General features: G+C 31.2%; 2 protein-coding genes across 18 annotated transcripts in view; one reads left to right on the top strand and one right to left on the bottom strand.

The window, feature by feature from the left end:
* The window catches only part of LOC105214146 (maternal protein pumilio), a 334,815-nt gene extending 324,324 nt beyond the window's left edge, over positions 1-10,491 (top strand). For all 17 annotated transcript variants that reach the window (XM_054229106.1, XM_054229100.1, XM_054229093.1 and 14 more), the window contains one exon: positions 67-10,491. In XM_054229106.1, the coding sequence (XP_054085081.1) occupies positions 67-571 (505 nt within the window). In that variant the 3' untranslated portion in view covers positions 572-10,491. The remainder of the gene's footprint in view (positions 1-66) is intronic.
* A 5,875-nt stretch (positions 10,492-16,366) lies between these two features.
* On the bottom strand, positions 16,367-22,852 carry LOC105218379 (protein takeout). The gene is made up of 5 exons (XM_011193928.3): positions 22,500-22,852; positions 18,939-19,048; positions 17,280-17,544; positions 17,027-17,176; positions 16,367-16,963 (listed from the first exon to the last, which is right to left on the bottom strand). The coding sequence occupies exons 1-5, from the start codon at positions 22,561-22,563 to the stop codon at positions 16,812-16,814; spliced, it is 741 nt and encodes a 246-aa protein (XP_011192230.1). The 5' UTR covers positions 22,564-22,852; the 3' UTR covers positions 16,367-16,811.
* Between the last annotated feature and the right edge of the window lie 812 nt (positions 22,853-23,664).

Genomic DNA, 23,664 nt, shown 5'->3' with positions numbered 1-23,664 from the left:
TCAAAGTGATTTGATACTCTTCATGCTTTCATATACTAAATATTTCTTTTCTTTCGCTACCTTTAGTGCTTTGCACGTCATGATGAAGGATCAATATGCCAACTATGTGGTACAGAAAATGATCGACGTCTCGGAGCCGACACAACTGAAGAAACTCATGAATAAGATACGCCCACATATGGCTGCATTGCGCAAGTACACTTATGGCAAGCACATCAATGCCAAGCTGGAGAAGTATTTCATGAAGACAGCCAATCCAATAACAACAACAGCAGCAAGCTCGACAATCGTCTCCACCAGCATTGCCACCTTAACAACATCGGCTTGCAGCACCGCGTCTGGCCTAACTATTACCACGCCTACATGCAGTGTGACCAGCGGTCTCACAGTCGGCACACCAATAATGATACAAGAGAATGGCATTAATGTCACATCGGTGGGTCAGACATCGCCAGCAGCATCGTCATGCACCGTTTCGACTAACAGCAGCAGTGCTACCTCTGTGGTGACCGCCGTCAATAGTGGTCTGGGACCCATTGGCCCACCCACCGCTAATGGTGTAGCGTTGTAAAGAGCGTGATGGTGTAAATAAAGCAATTAAATGTATGCTTTTGCAAGAAACAAATATGATAGAGAGTCATACTGAAGTGAAGGGACACAATTTTATTAGTTTATAGTAGTAAGTAGCAGCATTATATAGTATAAAGCAGAAATTTATTATAATTTCAATGTGTAACTTAGGTTTAAGATGCTGTATTTTTCTCGATTTTATTTAGATTGTAGATTTTCCAAAAAAGCACATAATTTAAGTGTAAAAATATTGAAAAGAAATGAGATAGTATTCCGTGTTAAAAACCAACACGGGGAAAAAAGAAATTTGCAAAAGAGCCAGGAAGATTAATTACAAGAATCTCAGTTGCATAGAGAAACACGATTGTTTAGACATCTCGAATTTTTATGTCCTAAGCGATGCGAAAAGAAAACAAAATAAACATATAAACAAACGGCACTCGATTTAAGGTGCGGGCACACCGCTATCCAAAGGCAGTAAGCAAAATCCTTACGGAGTTGGTAATAAAATCGCTTTGAAGTAATTAAAACTCGAGTGAAAAAGCAAAGAAAAATTGTTTTGCAAATGATTAATGGACATTCAATAATGTTTTAAGAAAAACTGAGAAAGTAGAAGTTTTGTAAAAAAACATTTAATGAATATAAAGAAAATTGTCGCTTGAATAGCGCATTCGTTTAAGGCTTACGCGCCCACATCCTTTCTTATATGCCAGATCCATTCAAATGGATATCGCTATGAGATAAACAAAGAATGTAATCACATAAGAGAACACACACATAATTGAATCAAAACAAAGAAGGCATAACAAATATATACAAGAAATCACTATATAAGGAAGCTGAGAATTTTGTAGAAGACACACACAAAAAATAACATGCAAAACAGTTTAGTTTAAAAAGAAAAGTGTCTACTATGTATTTGTAAAAGTAATTTCTAGCAGCGTTTCGTCCCATTGCATACAGTGTGTATGTCACAAGTGCAATGCAATGCATGCACTGCTCGCTGGCATAAAAGAGCCAACGTAGTAGAGTTAGTGACAGCGCATGTATGAGTGAAAAACGTTGCTTTAATTTATTACTAGTGTTTCAGCTAAAATTTAAAAAAAGTAGATTTTTTAGAAGCTGTTCATTTGCAACTGCAAGCAAATGCAAGCACATAAACACAAACACCCAACACATAACACATAAGAAATGCAACAAAAGTAACACATGCAACGCTAGCATTTTGTGCAAGAACAAATAATTTCCCAGCAGCGCTTGAAACAAAGGACTTTTATATATATAAATAATAAATTAATTAAAATAACCAAACTAAACTCATTAAGGACTTGTTGCGCACAATTTGGGGTACTTCGTTGAAGTAGCGAGAGTTTAAATGTTCGAAGGCATATTGTGCGCGTTATTTCTCCTGAGCAGTTCGAATGTATTGTATAAAAATGCATGTAAAAATGTTCATAAAAATTCATGTAAAAATTTCATAACAAAAAATAGTAGTGTAAAGAATATTTCATACAAAAATTTTTATGGAAACAAAATTAAGATGAATTTACAACAAGTGGTCAATATCATTGATTTCGTAACTTTTTAAAGATCTTATTGATGTTAAATGTTACTTCAATGTTAAAAAAAAGTAGTTAACGGCTAGTATATATTATATTGAATTCGTCTTAATTCTCTATATATACATATGTAAATGAGAAATTCATTTATAGCGTTTACTAAAGAAAACCGCTCATGTTGATTTTTCAATAGCAGTTGAAGTAAAAAAACCGTATTCTCAATTTTTTACGATTAATTTTCACAACAGACTTCAAAAAATCAATGGCAGCACTTTTATGGCAGGAAACATAAAAGTCTACAAAACAAATCATTGCATGTAAATAACATCTTCGTTAAAAGAGACAAAAGTACATAATTTCTCTAAATACGTTGAAAGTTCGTTTCCATATTAAAATTAAATTGAATTGAAATTATTTGTAAAATATGTAATATTTTGTAAAAAAAAAATGTAATATTGTGTAAAAATTTTAATAATTTGTATAAAAAGTATAAATAATTTGTAAATGCGCCCTTTAGTATTAACAGACACGAAAACTAAAACTTGTACAAACTATATTTACGCTTTGGCTCGTGTGTGTTACGAGTTTCGACATTCAAAGTTCACAGAGAAAATCGTCATCGTCATACACACAATATGCGTATACGTTCGTCCGCTGCAACGTTCGGAACCATTTTGTGCGCAAAATCGTAATCATTTTGCCGCAGTTGAGCGTAAATGATTACAAACATATTTAGTAATTTGTATTCGTTCGTTAATATACATAAATACATACATATAAAGTACATAATACGTAAGTAAGCACTGTAAATGTAAGAGTAACATTATTAGTTTTTAGTGTGAAGCAACAGCTAATACGAGACGCAAACAAGAATTTTTTTTTTTAGCCAAAAGGAAGAAACCAAGCATAGTTTACCCCACATATAGAGGGTCTATATGCATGTATTATAATAATAATAAAAATATGTTTCTGCTGATAGTATTGCAAAGAAGAAATTGTAAACTTTTGCAGTAATTGTAAGCGAAAAAAGAGAATGTTGCTAAAGAAGCGAAAGACAGTTGAAATTTTTTCGAATTGAAAACCAATTTATAATTAAATTTTTGTTCTGTAATATTTGTAAAAAAAATAAAGAGTGTTTGCGTTATTTTCATTGTAAACAACCATATAAATAACTCAAGAAGCTCTTTTTTCGACACATCTCCTCAAAAGTGACTCGTAAAAATTATGTGTTGATTTTTAAATTATAAAACTAATGAAATTTATGTATTGAAAACCAACCTATAAGTAAATATGTATTATACAAAAATGTGAATGTAAAAGCAAAATATTCAATTAAAAACACATGCAACGTGGAATATATATAAAATGTATAGTTGAGAAGTAACAAACAAAAACAATATAAAAGCTAAAATATTGATTTAAAGTGAAACACAAAACTGTAACTGTATTGTATTGTAAACAGTGTAAGTCAAATTTATCATACGAAGAATTGCAGAATCACAGCAGCGGTAGACAGTGCTCGTGGTTGGCGACTAATTCGTTTATACATTTGTATGTGCGTACTCAATGGAACATCTGTATGTAAATGTACAATAAAATGTTCAATGTAAAAATTTGTAAAAAAAAGAACAACAAAATTGCAAAAAATTCAAAATATACAAACATCAATGCATAAAACAAGCGAATGTTTGAGCAAATTAATATTTAAGGCTGAAGACAGTTGAAAAACAAACAACATGTGTTGTATGGAAAATATATTTAGAGTCATCAAACTTGCAGAGGGACGAAAAAATGTTTTTAGTGGTTAAAAGAATCCGCTTTTGACGCTTACTCACCAGGCAATATTTGTATTTTGTGCTTACTTGGCTCACATACATAAAACGGAAATTTTGTAGTAGTGAATTTTTTTTTGTATTTGTTCAAAAAAGACACACCTTAGAGTAGTTATATATATTCAATGAGCAAAAATTAAAATTTTATTTTCTTAAAATCATTTATATTGCACAATAACCGAATTTCCAGACGATAGTACTGACATAATTTGTCCGATGAGTCGAAGTTGCAAATGATTTGCGTAAATTCCTACAGAGATGCACTTTGAAAAGTAGGCGAATAATTGCCTCACACAGCATAGATGTTATATCTGAATTTATTCGGTAAATGAGGTAACCGAATACAAATATTTTGCCAAGAAATGAGTATTACCAGTTATAAAAGCGAACGAAATGGAAGTAGAGCAGCGTAAAAGTTAAAATCAGAATAAAATGAAGATGAAAATAACTTGCAGCAACAACATGTCTGATTAGATTTCATATTGTAGTAAGCAACTACTAAACACACATTTATAAATTAGTAAGATAAAAAAATGATGAAAACTTAAAATATGAAATACTTAAACTAAATGCAAAGAAAATTAATGCATTAACATTTTACCACACACATACATATGTGACTCTCTTATAAATATGCATACAAACATACTTTTCACTTTATAAACCTATAAATAATATACTTACTACTAAACATATAGTTATTATTACGAGTATATAATAGTGTGTATTTATTTATATAAAGGATTGCAAATAAAATCGTATACATATGTAGTATTTGTAAAAGAATTTAAATATTTAACTGTAGTGCATACATATGTTTATACAATTCGTATATATAAATACAAAATATGAAATAAAAATAATAAAGTATTTACTTACATACATATGTAGCCTGTAAAAAATATGTAAAGCAGAAAACACACTTGCTGAATATGTACAGTAAGAAGTAAAGTTGTAGAAAACGTAATCTCTTTGAAAATTAAACAAAAACAAAAACAAAAAAAGAACAGCAAATAAATGCTGAGCACATTTAAGTAGACCAACAAGCAAGCGAGCAAGCAAAACGCTGTATTTTAACGGAAGTCTTTAATTATATACACACAAAGTATATAAAATGGTTACACATTTAGGCAAGTAGCTACAACTGGCAGATAGCAAGCTTTTTAGAGACGAAAGGTGCATAAGGTGCAGAAATTATATAAAAAAGTTTGCTTTGTGTAGATAACAGCAAAATATAGAAAATAAACATATTTTTCAATAAAAAAAAAATAATAAATTCAAATGCCTAAGCGGCAATTCAGTTAAATTCAATATTTTTAATCATAATTATTTTTAATTTTAATTTTATTTGTTTTTTTTTTTTTTAATTACCAATAGCGTAATCCATTGCGAAAATCATTTAACAATTATCACGCATGACACCTGCATTATGTAATTTCTGCGCTAATTTACTGTTATAAGTGAAATGCGAAAGCGCCGTTCCGAAATTAATAAGTTACAAAAAATCATTGCAAACAGTGGCACATGAAATAAATACAGATTTTAAGTTTACAATATTTTATATATATATCCAAAATGAATACTGAATCTAGCAAAGATGTTGCTTTAGCGAATCATATGATTCTATAAAGGCACGTATTCACTGTGTGATTCATATTTTTAAAGTTAAACACAAACATGTATTTAATTTTCTTTAATATAAGTATATATTTTCTAATTTTTTTTAATGATATTTTTATACACTTAATTATTGCAAATATCTGTATTAGTGTGTGTGTTTAATTGCGCTGTGGTGATTTTTCACATTTCACATTAACCAACAGACCGCAGACTCTTCACAACTTTTGGTTCAACTACTCAATAGGATATCTCTAAAATGTGTATGTACATTTTTATGTAATAATTCTTTAATGTTTCTAGTAGTTTTAATGCAATTTTTTAGATATTTAAATAACAATGAAGTTAAAAATTATTTGTAAATGTACTATTTTGTAACAAAGGACAACAACAAGTACCCACAATGTACTAAACTGTAATGTATTGTATGTAATGTAATGTATATCTACCAATCCTAATTCACTTACTAACTGTATCTGTAACATATTTTTGTAATTAAAATGAAATTGTAATTTGTGTCTCATATTGATTTGCATCGAAATGATCAAAGCCAAAATAAATGGAAAAATAAAAAAAATACAAAAACGAAAAATTGTGTAAACAAGTAAATTTGTAAAAATTTGTATTTTAAGCTGTACTGAAGCTGTAGCGAAGGCAGCGAAAATTGTGTTATTTGTAAAAAGCAAAATGTAAAAAAAAAAACAACAACTCCCACAATCCACACTACCACCACTCTCCCACTATCCACACTCATGGAATTCATTCAGCTAATGAGCTTGTTTATAACTACACATTATGTTAGACGCCTATATAGTACATATATATATACAAACACTGTATACTGCAGAACTGCACGCATACAAATGCGATTTTTTCATCAATAAATATAAATTAAAACGAAATGCAGCGGTTTTAAATGCGTGTAAAACAGCATATACATATATGTATTTAGCTATGTATCAATATGTACATACACATGCGCATACAATATATTAAGAGCAACAAAAGGTCAATTCATTATGATTATCATTGCTGTTTAATTCAATTTTTTTATTTACATACATACATATACTTATATATATTTATAAACACGACAACACCTACAAAAAAATATTCAATCGTATAAAGCAAAATATCATTTAGATATTTGCATGTAAACTATGTCATTACTTTGTAGTACTACTTCTAATGTAACTTTATTTAGCTAAGGATACAAGCAACAAGCAAACATTTGACTTTTATGTGAACCAACCAATCAATGCAACCACCATGCCTCTTTTGTAGGTATTTCTAATTTTACGCATTTCATGTTTCTAAATATTTTAATGATTATTAAATTAATATTATTATTACTATTAAAATTACTATTATGTTTATGTGTATAAGTTAGTTGTGTGGCATATACGCACGTCTACCTACCAAATCTACAACCTAATTACCTATCTACAAATGTCATACATACATACATGAAACTTGTTCATTCTTACACATGCATACATATTAATTATAATTTTTTTCAACATACATACATACAAACAAAGAAATTGTAATTGTAATTTTATGTAAAACACAAATATATTTAAAAGAAATTTGAGAAAAAGAAAAAAAAAACTTGCAAATTTTTATTGTTTCCCATTGGATCGTATTTTTCGTATTGGTGATTTAGCTTTTATGATTTTTTCAGCTTTTACTATAACTATAGGAATCGTTGTTATGTACGATGTAACCCAAATCTAACGTCTGCTTTATTATAGATTGGCGTTACTCTCTCGTGTGGTGCGCAAAGTTCTTCTAGACGCTGTTCGCGGAATTGTGTTTAGGCAGTACTAGTGATCGATGTTGAAACATTTACAGGGCCACATAAGATCTGAGTGGTGCTTCGTACTAATCGATCTTATTTCCTGAATTCTCTTAAGAATTGGAATCGAAACAATTTTCAGCAGTCGTGCTTTTCAATGTTGTCGGTTAGTTTACCAGAATTGAACATTCTTATGCTTTAATTATTAACGCTATGACTAACTTGGGTTCATTTTTTAGGCAACATGTATTTAAGAAGATTAATTAAGTGAAATAAATAATCGATAAACTGCTTTACCACAAAGTGAGAACGTAAAACCGTTTTATAGACCTTTATCGGCAAATCGACAAATTTGATAAAATTCCCTGTGCTTTTTGCTTCACATGGAAAAAATATTTAAAACTGACCTCCTCATCGAGTGAACTTAAATTTACTGAAATGAAGGGTCCACCCCATATTTGAGATATGCGTTGTACGTTTTTGTTATTTTTTTTTTTTTTGTTACAAACTTAAAATCAGTTGAAGTATAAATAACCCATAATATATACGCGTGATGCCTGTACGTTTCATAGAACACAGTTAAATATTTGAATTACGAGGTGAGAAGTTAGAAAGGCGCAGCGTTGAATACTACGTAACATAATAAGATCAGATTCACGTGGCGGATTTTGACATAAACAATTTGAAATTAAAAATACACATTTTATAAAAAATAGCGTTTTCGTAGCTCATAACATGAAAACATAACCTCAAAAGAAGCGAATTGAATTAAGGATCTCAAAATTGCTTAGAAATTTTTATATATTTTTTATGTTCATTTATCATGCAATTTTATTTAATCGCTTTCAAATAATACGAATAATGAATTCGAGTTTTGCATTTCAGTAAAATAATTGAATTAATTTAGATAAATTTCATAATCGTAAGAAATCAACTTAAATACAAATGGAAAATCAAAATTAAACTATTAAAGACATTATAAAAGAGTAAAAAAAGTAGAAGAAAATAGAGTTGTCTGAGCACATACAGGACTTATGTATTGTATATTCAATGATTTATTTTATATAAAATGTAATATAAATTGTAAGAAGTAGCTAAAATGCGAGTTGTATGATATATATATAACTGAGTTTCAACACAATACCAGTTACAATTGTAGTATATCTACACATACATACAATATAGAACGTATGTGAATCATGTATATGTATGTACATAGGCGTGCACAATAATGTACATACAGAGTACATAAATATTTTGTATGCAAACGCGACTAAATCGCGAACTTTTTGTAAATTGTATTATACAAACTGAATACATATACATAACATACATACATACATGTGAGTACATACAATGACGAAATGATAGATAACAATGATAATAAATAACGGTCTAGCTGAAAATGAAAACATAATAATCAGTAAGTAAATTTACATAATAATATCACATAAAGGACATTTCGATTTTTTCTACAAAGTCAAAGTTAGTGAAGAGCTATTTTTTATAAAACACCAGCAACCAGGTGGTAACGGTACTTTGTACTCGTAGATTTTATGGAATGTGCAACATTTTTCAAAACGACATGTAGTTGGGGAAGTGGCGCAGGTTTTAAAACAAATCAGTACTTATTAAATATAAAAGTAAAATTTACAGTAATCGAGTAACTGCCCAACAGTTGAAGACGCATACATGCATACATACATAAATAAGTGAAACTTAAATAAAATAAAGAAACAAAAAAAAAAAAACAAATAATAAATCAAATAAACTGAATGAAATAAATCACAATAAAAATGGCAAACAGGTTTTAGTGTAAAAATTGTCAAATTCAGTGCTTCCTGACGGGAAGGCAAAAGGTCATAGGAGCAAAGAGAGTGCGTGCTGCATATATGGTACATGCATATGGTATATGCATGCATTACGTGGTAGAGAAGTGAAGCATTTTAAAGCAGTTTTTTAAAACATTGACAAGTAAGGCAGAAAAATAAGTAAGATTTGTCATAAGTAACTACAACGTAAAAGCAACGTACACACATATATACATACATATTAGCATAAAGGCATTATATATACTGAAATAAATAACCACATGGATACAATACACAAGAAATAAAAATATATCCCCAACTGACAGCAGACGGTGAACTCAAAAAAAAAAGAGACGAAAAGGACCTTTCACAGCAGCTAGCGAGGCTCGTGGCACATTAATTCAATTTGATTTTACTGCTAAATGTTTGCCAGCTTTTTTTCTTAATCCTTGATCTTTAAAGCGTTTAAAACAATAGGGCATTTATTTTTTTTTTCATTAACATTTAAAAATACAGTGGAACTTCCTTAATTCGAACTTCTATAAGTCCAAGATCGCCATAACTCGAACTTTTGAATTGGCGATAGCGTTTAGAAATCAAATTTCCTTCCATAACTTGAACTTCTATAACTCGAAGTACTCCATAACTCGAACTCTTAAATTGGCAATAGAAGTGAAATTTCATACAAATTTCCTTACATAAATTGAACTTTTCGACCAGGGCATAATACAAAATTTAAAATTTTACTATCGAGACAGAATTTTAAGTGGCACACCTAGTGTAATGGCCTAAAAAAAGGTGATTTTTGGGAATTTTTATTCAAAAAAATACTTTATCAATTATTTCAAAATTTTAAGAACAAAAAAAAAGGTCCTTCACTACTGCAGTGATTCCGGCCTTCTCTGTGGATGAAATATAAAAAAAAAAAAAATTTCGTTAAACTGAATAATATTGTCTGTACAATAACCTACGATCAAAAAAAATCAAAAATTGACAATATGGCAGCATTTAAAAAAAAATAGTAGAATTTTACACAAAATTTAATTTTAGTGATCGGATCATTTGTTTTTGAGTAATCACTGCAGCAAATTCGGAAAATGCTGTTTCGCGAAAAACGCGGCTGCTCTTTAAATTGCTATAACTCAAAAACTATTTGAGATATCGATTTGAGTTTGAATTTTAATATGTTATTTTTAAAGGTGTAATCTTCCGAAATATGAAAAGAAAATCGATTTTTTTGAAATTTCACACTAGGTGTGCCCCTTAAAAGAGTCCCTCTATATCGTATGGAGGCGAACTAAAAATATGGTATTACACTTATGGATTGCATAAATCATATAACAAAGGGATGGGATACAGACGTCAAGAGCCAAACAAGAGCAAACTGGAAGAAGCAAAATTACAAAATACATGTTTTAACGCGTGTACATAAAACTTTATGCGAAGTAAATAAATAAAACTGTGTAGAAATACATATATATTTCCCAGCTTTTTGAAAAATTAATGGAAATTAATGAACATTTCTATAACTCGGAGTCTCTCTAACTCGAAGTTTTTTTGTGCATTATGGTGATTCGAGTTAGAGAAGTTCCACTGTATCAATGTCCTGATCATAAAAATATATTATTCGAAACTTTAAATGGTTGTTCTTTGAGGTCTTTAATACCCAACCACATAACGTTTTTTTCTTTGTAATTAAGGCTGCATTGTAAATACTTCAAAAAAATTATTTCTATTTAAAAGAACTGCAGACAAAAAAGTGCAATATTCATTGCGAATTATCGCGTTTTCAATGTCTTACGGATTATCAAATATTAACTAGCCACTAGTTTCGGTTAAAGCCGAGTCATTATCGTAATTCTTAATTTCTCTTAATTAGAGCGTTCCAAATGAACAAACAGTAATCCCCGCTTAAGTGGCCCTTCTTAACATGCAAGATTTTTATTTACCAAGCTTCAAGCTTCTTTTTTCAAATACTTCGATCTAATATTTTTTCTTTAGAATGAAAGTCACAAGTAAGGAAGGGCTAAGTTCGGGTGTAACCGAACATTTTATACTCTCGCAATTTATTTATTTAACTTTATTTATATTATATAATACACAATTTGACCCACATATTCGTCATAAATATTGTATAAAGTCCATTGAAAGTTGGAAACCATAATATTAGGTTAGAAGCACCGAGGTCCTCGTGTTCGATATATGGGGCCTTAAAAACCTATGGTCCGATTTCGGCGATTTTTAGAATGCGGCTGCCACACTATTAACATAGTATTTGTGCAAAGTTCTGCACCGATATCTTCACTAGTACTTACTTTATATATTGTAAAGTAAACTATTCAGATTGTCTTCAAAGTTCAGGTATATAGGAAGTAGGCGTGGTTGTGAAGCGATTTGGCCTATTTTCACAACATATCATTGGGATGTAAGGAAACTATTACAAACCAAGTTTCATTGAAATCGGTGGAGTAGTTCCTGAGATATGGTTTTTGACCCATAAGTGGGCGACGCCACGCCCATTTTCCATTCTGTAAAAAAATCTGAGTGCAGCTTTCATCTGCCATTTCTTATGTGAAATTTAGTGTTTCTGACGTTTTTCGTTAGTGAGTTAACTCACTTTTAGTAATTTTCAACCTAACTTTTGTATGGGAGGTGGGCGTGGTTATTACCCGATTTCTATCATTTTTGAACTGCATTAGAAAGTGGCAAAAGAAAACGGCTGCGGAAAGTTTTGTTTATATAGCTCTATTGGTTTGCGAGATATGTACAAAAAACTTAGTAGGGAGCGGGACCTCGCCCACTTCTCCAAAAAAATTACATCCAAATATGCCCCTTCATAGTGCAATCCTTCATACCAAATTTTATTTCCATAGCTTTATTTATGGCTTAATTATGGCACTTTATGTGTTTTCGGTTTTCGCCATTTTGTGGGCGTGGCAGTGGTCCGATTTTGCTAATTTTCGAAAGCAACCTTCCTATGGTGCCAAGAAATAAGTGTGCCAAGTTTCATCAAGATATCTCAATTTTTACTCAAGTTACAGCTTGCACAGACGGACGGACGGACGGACGGACAGACAGACAGACATTCGGATTTGAACTCCACTCTTCACCCTGATCACTTTGGTATATATAACCCTATACCTAACTCGTTTAGTTTTGGGTGTTACAAACAACCGTTATGTGAACAAAACTATAATACTCTCTTTAGCAACATTTGTTGCGAGAGTATAAAAAATTACAAAACTGTGTATGTGTTTTCCATTTGACAATTCTCAGTGCATTCAATGTCAAAAAAAAAAAATTAAAAGACACTTAAAGGAGAAAATTTGCAAAATTTTGTATTTGTGGCCTAAATATTACAGTCACTTAAGCGGGAAAGGCACCTAAACGTGGTGGGTGTCACTTAAGCGGGGATCACTGTAATTCCAATAGTAATTTCATGGATTTTGCACTGGGAGTTACAGCTGTACGCATTTTATCGTAATTTTTATAAAAAAAAAATAGGGAAAACAAGTTTATGTTTTTAACAATTTCCATGTGGGGTCTGTCGTTGTCAGGTTTTCAAATAATATATCGCATGTACATCATGGAGTGCAAACAGTAATATCTTAATTACATAAATGGTAAATTTTTAACAAAAATCGATAAGTAGAAACTACGTTATATGGAAAATTAAAAATATATGACGAAATATAAAAGAACACTAATAAAAAAAGAGTATATAAAATAAATTATAAAAAAAACTCCGTAAAAATTAAAAGCTAAATTGCAACACCTACACACTCATACAGAAATAAATACAATATTAAATACAAGTAAATAAAAGCAAACTAACTAAAAAAATATTTTAAACGGGCAAAAAATAATACTAAAATAGATAAAGACCGTAATAACTTTTGTAATTACATACTTATTAACCACGCCCTAAACTGTTGATAGAGCATCAACGAATTATGTATTGTATATTTTGTAGTGGTGAAAACATGCTTACTTACTTCCGCCGTAAGTGTGTACATATGTATCATTGTATCATTGTATCATTGTATTTATGTATATTGTAATTTAAAACACATTTAATTTAAATTTGTAACATTAATTTAGATTATTTCGCCATCTCCAATGATGTTGTTAGTAATGCCATTTTAGTATTACGTTAGCCAAATTAATAATTTCACAAAAATTATGAATAGTAATTACTGATTGCAAACACTTTGCGATTGTTGCGAAATTAAGTAAATTGCATAAATTCCAATAATTTTCACAAGCTAGCAATCGGTAAACATTTCGACTGATGTATGTATCTCATTTGTGCTGAAATAAAGTCACTCGTAAATATATATAATATATATAAATAAATAAGCTTATTAATGCTCTCTTATATACATACATACATACATATACACATACCTATATATAAATATATAAACATGCGAAATTAATGCGCATAAACTAATTGTATGTATGTAACTCGGTAGTTAAAAATATGAAATAAACCCAGAGATAAACAGAAATGTAAGCGTGAAACAGTAGAGCTAAATTTATATACCCTACAAGTAAAATTATACTCGATCAATAAAAAATGAAATTAAAAAATAAAATAAATTGCGAGTGCAATGTTCGTGGCGATCAGTTCAATTTGAACGTATGTAGATCGCTTTGGAATTCAAATACAGTAAAAATCCGAAAAAGGAGAAATAAAAGAAAAACTAAAATGAAGTAAACTGAATACAAAATGACTTGTGTAACTAACTATTTCAATATTTAATAAAAATAAAATAAATTATTAGAAAAGAAATTGAACTGGTTTTTCATTTTAGGAATGCAAGGCGTATTCCCCCACTTAAAAGATATATACATACATATATGTGTTCAAAACATATCGAAAAACATTCAAAACATTTTTCGAAAAAAAAAAAAATATTATTCATTCGTCTGCTTTAATGTTATCACCTTGAAAATAGCCCACATTCAATATAATGCACTTATGCCAGCGCCTTTCCCAATCGTCGAAACACTTCCTAAACCCAATTATTGGTATAGCCTTTGCTTCTTTCAGCGATTTTTGGTATGCATGTAAAACGACGATTCTTTAAGGTTCTCTTTATTTTTGGAAATAGGAAAAAACCACACGCGGCCATGTTTGGCGAATATGGAGGCATTAGGTATTGCTACAGTATTGTTTTTGGACAAAAATTTACGAACAAGCAACGAATTGTTAGATTTTAATAAATGAAAATCGCAAAACTAGTAAAAACACGACTTAACATAGTGACTATAGACACAGTAAGAAATTAATACATAATAAAATAAAAATTTGGACAATTTGATATTTTAAAATTCCCGTTATTTTTTGAAGACACCCCGTAAAGGACACACTGTTTAATGTTATTCACCAGGAATTAAACTCTTCATTGGAAAACCTAAAACTTAGTATAATTATTATACCCTGAACAGGGTATAAGTTTGTCACGAAGTTTATAACACCCAGAAGGAAGTGTCGGAGTCCCTATAAAGTATATATATAAATGATCAGTATGTTGAACTGAGTCGATTTAGCCATGTCCGTCTGTCTGTATATATACGAACTAGTCCTTCAGTTTTTAAGATATCATTTTGAAATTTTGCAGATGTTATTCTTCAAGAAGCTGCTCATTTGTCGGAACCACTATATCATATAGCTGCCATACAAACCGAACGATCGGCATCAATGGCTTGTATGGAAAACTTCCGCATTTTAATACGTACATATCTTCACGAAAGTTGGTGTGAGTAATTGTTCATAGAAATAATTTAATCTCCGAAAAAATTGTTCAGATCAGTTCACTATAGCATATAGCTGCCATACAAACCGAACGATCGGCATCAAGGGCTTGTATGGAAAACTTCCGCATTTTACTACACGAAATTTAGTGTGAGTTATTGCTCATAGAAATAATTTAATTTCCAAAAAAATTGTTCAGATCGATTCACTATAGCTTATAGCTGCCATACAAACTGAACGATCAGAATCAAGGGCTGGTATGGAAAACTTCCGCATTTTACTACACGAAATTTAGTGTGAGTTATTGCTCATAGAAATAATTTAATTTCCAAAAAAATTGTTCAGATCGGTTCATTATAGCATATAGCTGCCATACGAACTGAACGATCAGAATCAAGGGCTGGTATGGAAAACTTCCGCATTTTACTACACGAAATTTAGTGTGAGTTATTGCTCATAGAAATAATTTAATTTCCAAAAAAATTGTTCAGATCGATTCACTATAGCTTATAGCTGCCATACAAACTGAACGATCAGAATCAAGGGCTTGTATGGAAAACTTCCGCATTTTACTACATATCTTCACGAAATTTAGTGTGAGTTATTGCACATAGAAATAATTTAATTTCCAAAAAAATTGTTCAGATCGGTTCATTATAGCATATAGCTGCCATACGAACTGAACGATCAGAATCAAGGGCTGGTATGGAAAACTTCCGCATTTTACTACACGAAATTTAGTGTGAGTTATTGCTCATAGAAATAATTTAATTTCCAAAAAAATTGTTCAGATCGATTCACTATAGCTTATAGCTGCCATACAAACTGAACGATCAGAATCAAGGGCTTGTATGGAAAACTTCCGCATTTTACTACATATCTTCACGAAATTTGGTGTGAGTAATTGTTCATAGAAATAATTTAATCTCCGAAAAAATTGTTCAGATCAGTTCACTATAGCATATAGCTGCCATACAAACCGAACGATCGGCATCAATGGCTTGTATGGAAAATTTTCGCATTTGACGTAAAAGGTAAAAATATAATCTCTGAAGAAATTGTTCAGATCGGTTAACTATATAACCTTAATGTTTCTAGCAAACAACCATGCTAAAAGGAATTAGTAAAATGTCTTCTTCTTTTTTCTTACTTTTTCTTACGTCTTTCGATTTGCTTAAACACATAGTTACTAGAAGAAATGCACCTGTGAAGGGTATATTAACGTTTTTTCTTGTTTTTTTTTTTTAATAGCCTCTAAGCACTACAGAGATACAATTCTGCACTGCTACAACAATTTCCAGTAGTTCACTTACCTATGTATGAAATCTCAGAATTTCACATTTACATATGATACTCTTCACAGTATTACTTTTATTTTATATGTATATTATTTGGGAAATTTAATATTTGAAACACAGTTTTATTTTAAATATTTTAAAAAGTTTATTCAAAATGCATATTGATGTAATTTAGTTTCTTACAAAAAACCTAAATTAAATTCGTGAAACTTATAAATATTTCAACTTAAAAACAAGCTATTTACATATAAAAGATGCGAAGGTTATAAGGTGAGAAAATTGCAGTAAAAATATAGTAATCACCGATTCCATAATTATGTGCAAATATGAAGTTATAGAATGGAAGCATAATGCGAATTTGTGAGTAATTTGAGAATAATTTGTATAGCTTTTCGCTAAATTATGAATTTGAGCAGCATCACCTTAATGCTAGTGCTATGTAGAGGCCGAATAATGGCTAATACTAGATGTTTTACGTAAAACATCTGTTAAACTGGTGTAAATTTTAGTTTGAATTTCGTATTTCACTGCAAGTATACTCGTAGTACGTAATCACACACACACTTTAATCCACATAGAATAAATCCTTGGGTACATTCTTCAACAGTTGATTAGCGAGTTTACCAAACTCTTGCGCCAATTTCTTTTGCAGCTGCGTTTGCATGGCCTCCAAGACGACACGCGAATTCTCGCGCAGGAACAAATTTGTGGCCTCAACTGTATTAAAAAAATTATAAAAATTAGTTCAACTAGATTTTAAAGCAGCTGATGAAAACATACGCAAAATTCGATTGTTATTGAAGGCGCCCGAAATATTCATATTCACATCCTTAACATTTAGCACCAAACTGAGTGAGTCCACATGCAGATAAGAACGTCCAGACTTCTCATTAGACGACACTTTGCCAGTGATATCAGCGATGACGCCCTCTGGAAATTAAATAAATTGTTTGAACATTTTAAATAATTAATTTTTGTTTTTTTTTTTTTTTAATTATTTAAATAATTCTTTAATGCAAAAACGTTTTCTCACCAAAAGTGGCATGGAAGTCTCCACCACCTGAGGCTGGTATGATGAGCAGCACACCGGAGCTGGTGTATTTCGCTTCGATATTCAGTTTGGGCATTGCAATGCGCGCTTTGAACGGTTCATCGCCCTCACTCAGTTTCATTGATTTCACCTGGAAGTTGCTAGCGCCCAATACTTCGAGATTCTTCAAGGTAATTTTATAGCCTTGCGGTCCATCGGTCAGTTGTAGTGCAAGCGCATCCATTTTGAAGGGTTCCACGGAGGGTAGCTACACGGGAGAAGCAAAGTAGACACTTTATTTTTATAATTTGACTACAAAGGATTGACTGCAATACAAAAACAAAAAACAAATTCTAACCATCTAAACATTTTGGATTACGTTTCAGATCTCAAACAGTGATCACTAGAACTTAGCTTATGAAAACTTAATCGTAGTTAAGGATATCCATAATCATTCCTCTGTCATTTAATGATTGACAACGCTAAATTGTCTGTTCAGTTCTCTTCTCTAAGTTTTTAAATTATTTCGTAGCAAAAAAAAATTAAGAAATACAATTGCAAGCCACATTCTTATGTAACTTATCTGATACACACATTTCTTCAAAAAGATTGAAAATGTAATTTTTTGCCGGCTTTTGCGCTCTACTCCATACTCATATTTTTATATTACGCAAGTCGTCAGCTTATACCGATGCACATGTGCAATTATATGCCGGTACCGTCACATGTGTAAACAATGCAAATGTTAATTAACAACAAATTTACCGTTACAAATATGCAAGTACACAGTACATTTCCATTTTCCTGTTCGACCACTAGAGTGCCAATTCATTTTCATTACCGATTGCGGTGTTCAAAAAAAGCTGTAATGCCGCAAAAAAATGTTGCAAAAGCAGTATCGCTTGCAGCAGTGTGGCAGCTTGAAAATTGCACAGCCGCGAATGGTGTTACTGGAAAAACCAGTATTATGAAAGCAAACAAAAATACTTGTCGATTTCTGGAAAAAAGGTGCAGTGTGCGAATTCGATGATTTAGTGTGGAAAATACAAAAATATGACATCAAAGTAAATAAGCGAGGCATCAAAGTGCGATGACGGCGCCACCATAAACACCGAGCAACCATGTGCAGTCGTCTGTGCATCAGTCGAGCAGGCGGCGACAATTGTTGGCTTTAGCCCACATTCAACAATTATTGAGTCACTTTGTTTGTACAATATTTTGTAATTTTTTGTTGCATTTCTCCCTCCGCACACAAGAGAGTTGCATAATTTCCTTTCCGCCTCACTGGGTGAGCGGAATAAGTTGTTTGTGTTTGTATGTCAATAATACAAATGGCCAAATGTCTACTTGGAACTGGGAATGTATTTATTTATGCGCATTGAGTTGACAACTAATGGGACACAAAAGTGATGAATTATTGATTTCCGAAAAGTTCAATAAAATTACGAAAAAATTCTAGGAATTTTACTAATAAATATCAGAAACTACAATACATGTGTCCAAAAATCAAAAATTTAATATTGGATTCACTGCATTGAAGTTTATTATTTCTAAATCTCGACCTATTTTTATCACTTAATTATTTTGTTCTTTAATGTAATATAATACTTCAAATATTAAAAATATATATTTTTTACAAAAAATTAAAATCATATTACGCACCTCAATCTCAGGAATGCCGCGCGATAAATACGGTCTCAGATGCTCCAAAGAACCCTTAAAGCACTCCAGTAATTGCGGATCACCACGACGACATTGTTTGATATACTCGGCTTTGAATGAAAGATAAAACGATTAATTTTAAATTATATTACTTTAATAAAAGCAACAATTAATTTAAAACACCTTAAAATTAAACATAGCATGAATCACAGTATGACTTGTTTCTTTTTAATTCAATATACTCTCGCAACAAAGGTGTTCACATAACGGTTGTTTGTAACACCCAAAACTAAACGAGTTAGATATAGGGTTATATATACCAAAGTGATCAGGGTGATGAGTAAAGTTCAAATCCGGATGTCTGTTTGTCCGTCTGTCCGTCCGTGCAAGCTGTAACTTGAGTAAAAATGAAGATATCTTGATTAAACTTGGCACACTTATTTCTTGGCACCATAGGAAGGTTGATTTCGAAAATGAGCAAAATCGGACCACTGCCACGCCCACAAAATGGCGAAAACCGAAAACACGTAAAGTGCCATAACTAAGCCATAAAATTTGGTATGAAGGATCGCATTATGAAGGGGCATATTTGGATGTAATTTTTTTGGGGAAGTGGGCGTGGCCTCGCCCCCAAATAGATTTTTTGTACATATCTGGAAACCAATAGAGCTATATAAACCAAACTTTCTGCAGTCGTTTTTTTAGCCACTTCTTAATATAGTCCAAAAATTAAAGAAATTGGATAATAACCACGCCCACCTCCCATACAAAGGTTAGGTTGAAAATTACTAAAAGTGGGTTAACTCACTAACGAAAAACGTCAGAAACACTAAATTTCACATAAGGAATGGCAGATGGACGCTGCACTCAGATTTTTTTACAAAATGGAAAATGGGCGTGGCGTCGCCCACTTATGGGTCAAAAACCATATCTCAGGAACTACTCGACCGATTTCAATGAAACTTGGTTCGTAATAGTTTCCTTACATCCCAATGATATGTTGTGAAAATAGGCCAAATCGCTTCACAACCACGCCTGCTTCCTATATACCAGAACATTGAAGACGATCTGAATCGTTTACATTACAATGTATAAAGTAAGCACTAGTGGAGATATCGGTGCAGAACTTTGCACAAATACTATGTTTATAGTGTGGCAGCCCCATTCTAAAAATCACCGAAATCGGACCATAGGTTTTTAAGGCCCCATATATCGAACACGTGGACCTCGGTGCTTCCAACCTAATATTATGTTTTCCAACTTTCAATGGACTTTATGCAATATATATGACTAATATGTGGGTCAAATTGTGTATTATATAATATAAATAAAGTTAAATAAATAAATTTCGAGAGTATAAAATGTTTGGTTACACCCGAACTTAGCCCTTCCTTACTTGTTTTGAAGTAGTATTAGACTTCCAGGTTATTGACGGAAGTCTCTTAATTCGTAGAATATCAGCGAGTAAAATATGCCAGTAATCTATATGGTATATGGTAGAGTAAATAGGCATTTAATAATCAGAGGTGGGCCAAAAGTTGATCAAATAATGACAGAACTTTTCGCAATAAAACTTCGTTAATAAAAGTTTCCAGCTTAATAGGCAACATTTATAAGGTTCGTTGTACTATTATGCAAATCTAAATCAAAGATGTTGAAGTCCAATGCGACTATGCCTGTATTTGTTAATAGACAATCAGCTGGTAACCCACCAAATGTATTTAATTATATTGTATGTATGTGTGTATATACAAAAATGCGTCTACTAATTATGAATCTGTCCATGTTGTTCATTCATTATGCTAATTACTATTTGCAACGCTTCGCCTGCTGCTAAGCGTTGAGGCATGCTCAACTCACAAGATGAAACTAGCATTGAAACTATTTCCCTAAGGTGTTTTTGATATATACAATTGTGCATATATACTATATATGCATTTAGCCGCTTGTTGCCGACCGTCTGGTAAACAAATCACTTAACGGCATTGTATCGAAAATTTATATATTATTCATTTCATTTCCGGTCTTCAAGTGTTACCGCATAAATGTAGATTTCGGTACAAATACATAAATTAAGTTTTGGTGTCTTTTTCCTTGTTTACCTATTTATCTAGCGGCGTTTTGTAGCAGTCACCGTTAAAAGACCTTCAACTTGAAATTTTGTTTTGTTTATATTTGTGTATTTGTCTACACCGTTTCGCTTGATTCAATTAAGATGAACTTTGAAATGAATATAAGCTGTGTTGTTGTTGTATTCGAAACCATAATTATTTTTCTCATTTATGGCGAATTTCAATTTATAATATGGTATTATTTTCAATAAGATCCAAGTGTGGTTAGTTTAGGTCAAGTAAAGTGTGGTTAGTTTAATGCGATTGCATTCGAATAGTATGTCCTTCGTGCCAATCTTAATTGATTTGGTTTTAAGTAATCGCTAGTAAATGGTAATCAATATTTAGTCATATTATTAATTAGCTGGCTAGTTAGCTATTTTTATTTTATAATTGCATACAACAATAAGACACCTTATCTCTTAAAATTGTATCTGCTAAGTGAATTAAAATTAATAAATCTTTTATTGTATCTGCTAAGTGAATTCAATTGAATAATTGGCTAATTATTATTGTTGTAATGACTCAAGCAGTGGTTTCTTGAAAAAGTAACCTTGTATATTTTTCTATTATATTTTGTTTTAACCGCCACAATTATGGTGAGAAAATTCAAGTTACTTTTTGTATAAATAAAAATAAGAATATTCACAGATTAACAATTAGTAATTAAAAATAATTTCATACGTCAATTGTCGTTTTAATAGATAAATACTGCTTCCAAAGTATACAAAAAGAGTTGACCCAAAACTGCTTCAGTTTAATTTTTATAAAAAGTAGTATTTCTCTAACACATGCACTTATGTACTTACATATGCTTTGTTAATGTATGTGTATGTATATGTACATATATTTTTCCAAAACCCATTTTATCAATGTTACATTTAACACATACTTGCAAATGAATTATAGCCAATTTTGGCTGCGCACGCTCTCGGTATGTGCTTATAAAAACGCTTCGAAGTTGTCAGTTCTAAATTTTCTAGTTTTGCACTAATACGTAGATACCTACATATGTACTTATTTCTTGAAACAAAAGTGTTTATATATACTCACACATACATACAGATTATACTCAATATACATTTAAAGAAATGTAAAGTATATACATGTAAAGTGGAATAATAATTTCAATTAATAATTTTTTTATATCAGCCTTAAAGAATGGGGAAAAATTTAGTCAAAACTGGGTTCTTAATAATTGGATAGAACTCTTCTTGGAATTTAGAATTTTTGACACACTTTTTATATATCTTTTATTATTAGTTCGAAGAAGATTCAAATCGTTCACATATTTCGAATACATTCTAGTTTTACTTTTAGGTTACATTATAATTATAATTAAAACTTCAGTGCAAATGACCTGTACGTCATGTTCTCATAACATCCTCTAGTAAATCACTTAAACTGGTCAAAATAACTATGTATTCTGCATAAAAACATTACAACTTACGTATTTCACTTTTTTGTGCGCAAATTAATTGAATGGCAGCAAAGAAAATTACTAATTTCCACATCTTCACTTGTTTAATAACGGGAATATCGCAGCAATAAATATTTATTATTCCTTTCAACTTCAACTTGAGCTTCCTTTTTGGTGTTTTATCTGTAGTTGACTTGTTATTTACGAGGCCACCGCGCAAATTACACAACTAACACGATTTTTTTAATGCAGAGTTATTTTCGAGATTTCGTAAGAAATATTTTTTTTACTTTTATTACTACTTAATTTTCGCAAGACAACAACTGAAGACGTCAACGCACGGCGAGATGAGAATTTCATCTGATGGTTGACTTGTAAACGACACGAGATTTAAAACTTCGCAGCGATCTCAATGACTCGATTTGCGGCGCTTCGCTTGGTTAGATCTAGCCACCAAACCTGGTTGGCACATGCTACACAACATTCATGCGTACATTTGGTGAATCAACAACAATAGCGGTATTCACTCGAGTACGAGTACAACGAGTGCGTACGAAGTAAACGAACTGGTTGATAAAAGAACAAAAATGATGAAAAAATCAAACACTACAAAAAGAACGCACAAAGCCCACATCAAATCAGGATGGTTGGCAATAAGAGATTGAGATTGGAGAGTATTTTTATTGTATGCTTGTAAAATTTTATTTTTTTGTTGTATTACTTAGATACATAAATATTAACTTTATGTTCCCATAGAAATGTTCTTTAAAATGGTTTTGCTAATTGCAATGTACTGAGTAAAAAATAAATAATAATAACACTGATCGACACAAAAAATGATACAAAGATCAGACAATGATATTCTTATAGGATTTTCATCGCTGAGCAAAATGGACTCAAAGACTCAAAAAACCCTGTTTTTGACATTTTTTGATCACGTGTAGAGAATTATGCTGAAGCTGTGTGATGCTGTACTAGAAGTCTCTAATTAGGCTTAAATTGAAGCTTAAACTGTCAACTATAAGAATCAAATCGAAAAAGTTCTGAATCAGTCAAAAATTTTCATATAGCACAACTTTTCCATTAATATGTAAGAGTGCCCACATGAAAAAGTTGTGCTATATGAAAATGTTTGACTAATTCAGAACTTTTTCGATTTGATTCTTATAGTTGACAGTTTAAGCTTCAATTTAAG

This window comes from Zeugodacus cucurbitae, chromosome 2 (assembly GCF_028554725.1).
Source record: "Zeugodacus cucurbitae isolate PBARC_wt_2022May chromosome 2, idZeuCucr1.2, whole genome shotgun sequence".
NCBI lineage: Eukaryota > Metazoa > Arthropoda > Insecta > Diptera > Tephritidae > Zeugodacus > Zeugodacus cucurbitae.
The sequence above is the reverse complement of the archived record's forward strand: the minus strand, read 5'-3'. Positions and strand labels throughout refer to the sequence as shown.

Bases quoted from the DNA above. Each gene is read 5' to 3' on its own strand.
- LOC105218379 (XM_011193928.3), bottom strand. From the start codon at position 22,563: ATGTGGAAATTAGTAATTTTCTTTGCTGCCATTCAATTAATTTGCGCA. The intron at 17,177-17,279 runs GTGAGAAAACGT...TTTAATTTCCAG, and splicing joins AGACTTCCATGCCACTTTTG to AGGGCGTCATCGCTGATATC. The intron at 16,964-17,026 runs GTATGTTTTCAT...TTTTTAATACAG, and splicing joins CAATAACAATCGAATTTTGC to TTGAGGCCACAAATTTGTTC.